Here is a 5000-nt window from a genome sequence, read left to right as displayed (position 1 = left end):
GAGAGAGCGCACGAGGAGAGGAGAGAGCGCACGAGGAGAGGAGAGAGCGCACGAGGAGAGGAGAGAGCGCACGAGGGGAGGAGAGAGCGCACGAGGGGAGGAGAGAGCGCACGAGGGGAGGAGAGAGCGCACGAGGGGAGGAGAGAGCGCACGAGGGGAGGAGAGAGCGCACGAGAGGAGAGAGCGCACGAGGAGAGGAGAGAGCGCACGAGGAGAGGAGAGAGCGCATGAGAGGAGAGAGCGCACGAGGAGAGGAGAGAGCGCACGAGGAGAGGAGAGAGCGCATGAGGAGAGGAGAGAGCGCATGAGAGGAGAGAGCGCATGAGAGGAGAGAGCGCATGAGGAGAGGAGAGAGCGCATGAGGAGAGGAGAGAGCGCATGAGGAGAGGAGAGAGCGCATGAGGAGAGGAGAGAGCGCATGAGGAGAGGAGAGAGCGCATGAGGAGAGGAGAGAGCGCATGAGGAGAGGAGAGAGCGCATGAGGAGAGGGAAGAGTACATGAGGAGAGGAGAGAGCGCACGAGCGGGGTGACGGAGCGCGTGCGAGTAAGGGGCGCGTGCGAGTAAGGGGAGCGTGCGAGTAAGGGGAGCGTGCGAGTAAGGGGAGCGTGCGAGTAAGGGGAGCGTGCGAGTAAGGGGAGCGTGCGAGTAAGGGGAGCGTGCGAGTAAGGGGAGCGTGCGAGTAAGGGGAGCGTGCGAGTAAGGGGAGCGTGCGAGTAAGGGGAGCGTGCGAGTAAGGGGAGCGTGCGAGTAAGGGGAGCGTGCGAGTAAGGGGAGCGTGCGAGTAAGGGGAGCGTGCGAGTAAGGGGAGCGTGCGAGTAAGGGGAGCGTGCGAGTAAGGGGAGCGTGCGAGTAAGGGGAGCGTGCGAGTAAGGGGAGCGTGCGAGTAAGGGGAGCGTGCGACTAAGGGGAGCGTGCGAGTAAGGGGAGCGTGCGAGTAAGGGGAGCGTGCGAGTAAGGGGAGCGTGCGACTAAGGGGAGCGTGCGACTAAGGGGAGCGTGCGACTAAGGGGAGCGTGCGACTAAGGGGAGCGTGCGACTAAGGGGAGCGTGCGACTAAGGGGAGCGTGCGACTAAGGGGAGCGTGCGACTAAGGGGAGCGTGCGACTAAGGGGAGCGTGCGACTAAGGGGAGCGTGCGACTAAGGGGAGCGTGCGACTAAGGGGAGCGTGCGACTAAGGGGAGCGTGCGACTAAGGGGAGCGTGCGACTAAGGGGAGCGTGCGACTAAGGGGAGCGTGCGACTAAGGGTAGCGTGCGACTAAGGGTAGCGTGCGACTAAGGGGAGCGTGCGAGTAAGGGGAGCGTGCGACTAAGGGGAGCGTGCGACTAAGGGGAGCGTGCGACTAAGGGGAGCGTGCGACTAAGGGGAGCGTGCGACTAAGGGGAGCGTGCGACTAAGGGGAGCGTGCGACTAAGGGGAGCGTGCGACTAAGGGGAGCGTGCGACTAAGGGGAGCGTGCGACTAAGGGGAGCGTGCGACTAAGGGGAGCGTGCGACTAAGGGGAGCGTGCGACTAAGGGGAGCGTGCGACTAAGGGGAGCGTGCGACTAAGGGGAGCGTGCGACTAAGGGGAGCGTGCGACTAAAGGAACCGTGCGACTAAGGGGAGCGTGCGACTAAGGGGAGCGTGCGACTAAGGGGAGCGTGCGACTAAGGGGAGCGTGCGACTAAGGGGAGCGTGCGACTAAGGGGAGCGTGCGACTAAGGGGAGCGTGCGACTAAGGGGAGCGTGCGACTAAGGGGAGCGTGCGACTAAGGGGAGCGTGCGACTAAGGGGAGCGTGCGACTAAGGGGAGCGTGCGACTAAGGGGAGCGTGCGACTAAGGGGAGCGTTCGAGAAAAGGGAAGAATACGAGCATTGAGCGCGTACATGTAAGCATAGGGGAAGCGTAAGCATCGGGAGGAACATACCCAGAAAAGTGAAATCTCAGAGGATAGTACCCAGTGAAGAGCGTACGCATAGGGAGGAGCGTACGCATAGGGAGGAGCGTGCGCATAGGGAGGAGCGTGCGCATAGGGAGGAGCGTGCGCATAGGGAGGAGCGTGCGCATAGGGAGGAGCGTGCGCATAGGGAGGAGCGTACGCATAGGGAGGAGCGTACGCATAGGGAGGAGCGTACGCATAGGGAGGAGCGTACGCATAGGGAGGAGCGTACGCATAGGGAGGAGCGTACGCATAGGGAGGAGCGTACGCATAGGGAGGAGCGTGAGCACTGGGGGGAGCGTGAACATTGGGGGAGCGTGAGCATTGGGGGAGCGTGAGCATAGGGAGAGTGTGAGCATTGGAGGAGCGTGAGCATAGGGGGAGCGTGAGCATAGGGGGAGCGTGAGCATAGGGGGAGCGTGAGCATATGGGGAGCATGAACATTGGGGGAGCGTGAACATTGGGGGAGCGTGAACATTGGGGGAGCGTGAACATTGGGGGAGCGTGAACATTGGGGGAGCGTGAGCATAGGGGGAGCGTGAGCATAGGGGGAGCGTGAGCATAGGGGGAGCGTGCGCATAGGGAAATGCGTGTGTATAGGGGAGAGCGTATGCATAGGAGGGCAGCAGCGTACGCATAGGGGAGGAGTGTACGCATAGGGGAGGTAGCATACACACAAGGGAAGGAGCGTAAGCATAAGGGAGTCGTACGCACTTTGTTAAACGCAAGAAAGATATGAAGAGTGGAAGAAATGGGCATGTGGACAGAGGAAGACGGGGCGTGTAGAGAGCGGAAGACGGGGCGTGTAACGAGCGGAAGACGGGGCGTGTAACGAGCGGAAAACGGGGCGTGTAACGAGCGGAAAACGGGGCGTGTAACGAGCGGAAAACGGGGCGTGTAACGAGCGGAAGACGGGGCGTGTAACGAGCGGAAGACGGGGCGTGTAACGAGCGGAAGACGGGGCGTGTAACGAGCGGAAGACGGGGCGTGTAACGAGCGGAAGACGGGGCGTGTAACGAGCGGAAGACGGGGCGTGTAACGAGCGGAAGACGGGGCGTGTAACGAGCGGAAGACGGGGCGTGTAACGAGCGGAAGACGGGGCGTGTAGCGAGCGGAAGACGGGGCGTGTGGAGAGCGGAAGACGGGGCGTGTGGAGAGCGGAAGACGGGGCGTGTGGAGAGAGGAAGACGGGGCGTGTGGAGAGAGGAAGACGGGGCGTGTGGAGAGAGGAAGACGGGGCGTGTGGAGAGAGGAAGACGGGGCGTGTGGAGAGAGGAAGACGGGGCGTGTGGAGAGAGGAAGACGGGGCGTGTGGAGAGAGGAAGACGGGCGTGTGGAGAGAGGAAGACGGGGCGTGTGGAGAGAGGAAGACGGGGCGTGTGGAGAGCGGAAGACGGGGCGTGTGGAGAGCGGAAGACGGGGCGTGTGGAGAGCGGAAGACGGGGCGTGTGGAGAGCGGAAGACGGGGCGTGTGGAGAGCGGAAGACGGGGCGTGTGGAGAGCGGAAGACGGGGCGTGTGGAGAGCGGAAGACGGGGCGTGTGGAGAGCGGAAGACGGGGCGTGTGGAGAGCGGAAGACGGGGCGTGTGGAGAGCGGAAGACGGGGCGTGTGGAGAGCGGAAGACGGGGCGTGTGGAGAGCGGAAGACGGGGCGTGTGGAGAGCGGAAGACGGGGCGTGTGGAGAGCGGAAGACGGGGCGTGTGGAGAGCGGAAGACGGGGCGTGTGGAGAGCGGAAGACGGGGCGTGTGGAGAGCGGAAGACGGGGCGTGTGGAGAGCGGAAGACGGGGCGTGTGGAGAGCGGAAGACGGGGCGTGTGGAGAGCGGAAGACGGGGCGTGTGGAGAGCGGAAGATGAGGGGTGGGGAGAGAAGACGACTTTAATATTGAGAGGCAAAGTGGGTACGAGAGGCAAAGTGGGTACGAGAGGCAGAATGGGAGATAGGACAAGTGCCAGAAGGAGAGGGAAAAGAACCGGGTGGAGTGGGCCGGGTGGAGTGGGCCGGGGTTGAGGGTTGAGAGGAACTTAAAATTGCTCAAAAGGGGGCTTATTACTACTTCACTCACTCCGGACAGGTTCCGTTATGATATGGTCATGGTCTATAAATTGCCCAAACTGCATAACCATAAGAGAAGCGTCCGGTCGAGGCCGTGGATGGAGTTTCCGAACTCGAAGCGATATTTTCCTTGGGTTTGGACGGAAACTGCCATCTTGGTTGAAAAAGGCATCATCTGAAAAGGGGTAATTTTGTTATCAAACTTAAAGGCTACAGATTTCTAATGCACAAATGACAAACTATGGTACGAGATTCTTTTGTAAACCAAGTCTCTTATTTAGTAACTAGGATTAATGGCCCTGGGTATCAAGGGCCATTTACACGGTCGAACAGTTTGACAAACCCACTTTGTCAGGCACGTGTTTGAAGTGATGTTTGACCGTGTGAATGGTGTATTTGGTCGTCAAACACGTTTGTCGAACGTGTTTGACAACCAAATACCCCATTCACACGGTCAAACATCACTTCAAACACTTGTTTGACAAACCGGGTTTGTCAAACTGTTCGACCGTGTAAATGGCCTTTTACGCCTATAACTACACCAATTACCATCGAGGAATCGTTCCCGAGATCTGTCCTCGCTCGTGGCTTCAAAGTTCCAGTGAACATACAAGTCGTTATTGCTCCCATGAAGCAATAGAATCGTGTGTGCGAGGGAGGTGTATAGCGTATGAAGTAGGTCTATTATGTGTGTGTGTATGTGCGTATGTATGTGCGTATGTGTGTACGAGTGCGGGTGTGAGCGTGTCCGAGTGTGCGTGTGAACACGTGTGCGTGTGAACACGTGCGCGTGTGAGCGCGTGCGCACGTGTGCGTACATGTGTTCGTGTGTGTGTGTTCGTGTGTGTGTGCGTGTGTGCGTGTGTGTGTGCGTGTGTTCGCGTGTGCACGTGTGCATGTGTGTGCATGCTTGCATGTGTGTGCATGTGTGTGCATGCTTGCATGTGTGTGCATGTGTGTGCATGTGTGCATGTATGTATGTGTGTGTGTGTGTGTGTGTGTGCGTGTGTGTGCGTCTGTG

General features: G+C 59.7%; 1 protein-coding gene across 1 annotated transcript in view; it reads right to left on the bottom strand.

Moving 5' to 3' along the window:
• LOC143029947 (peroxidase-like) overlaps nt 1-5000 on the bottom strand; it is an 85133-nt gene that overhangs the window by 25857 nt on the left and 54276 nt on the right. Inside the window, exon 5 of the mRNA XM_076193158.1 lies at nt 3990-4154. Coding sequence (XP_076049273.1) covers nt 3990-4154 — 165 coding nt within the window. The remainder of the gene's footprint in view (nt 1-3989; nt 4155-5000) is intronic.

Source organism: Oratosquilla oratoria, chromosome 11 (assembly GCF_046742065.1).
Source record: "Oratosquilla oratoria isolate Oo_2021 chromosome 11, ASM4674206v1, whole genome shotgun sequence".
NCBI classification, from domain to species: Eukaryota; Metazoa; Arthropoda; class Malacostraca; order Stomatopoda; family Squillidae; genus Oratosquilla; species Oratosquilla oratoria.
Note: the sequence above shows the minus strand (reverse complement) of the source record. Positions and strands in the feature narration are given on the sequence as shown.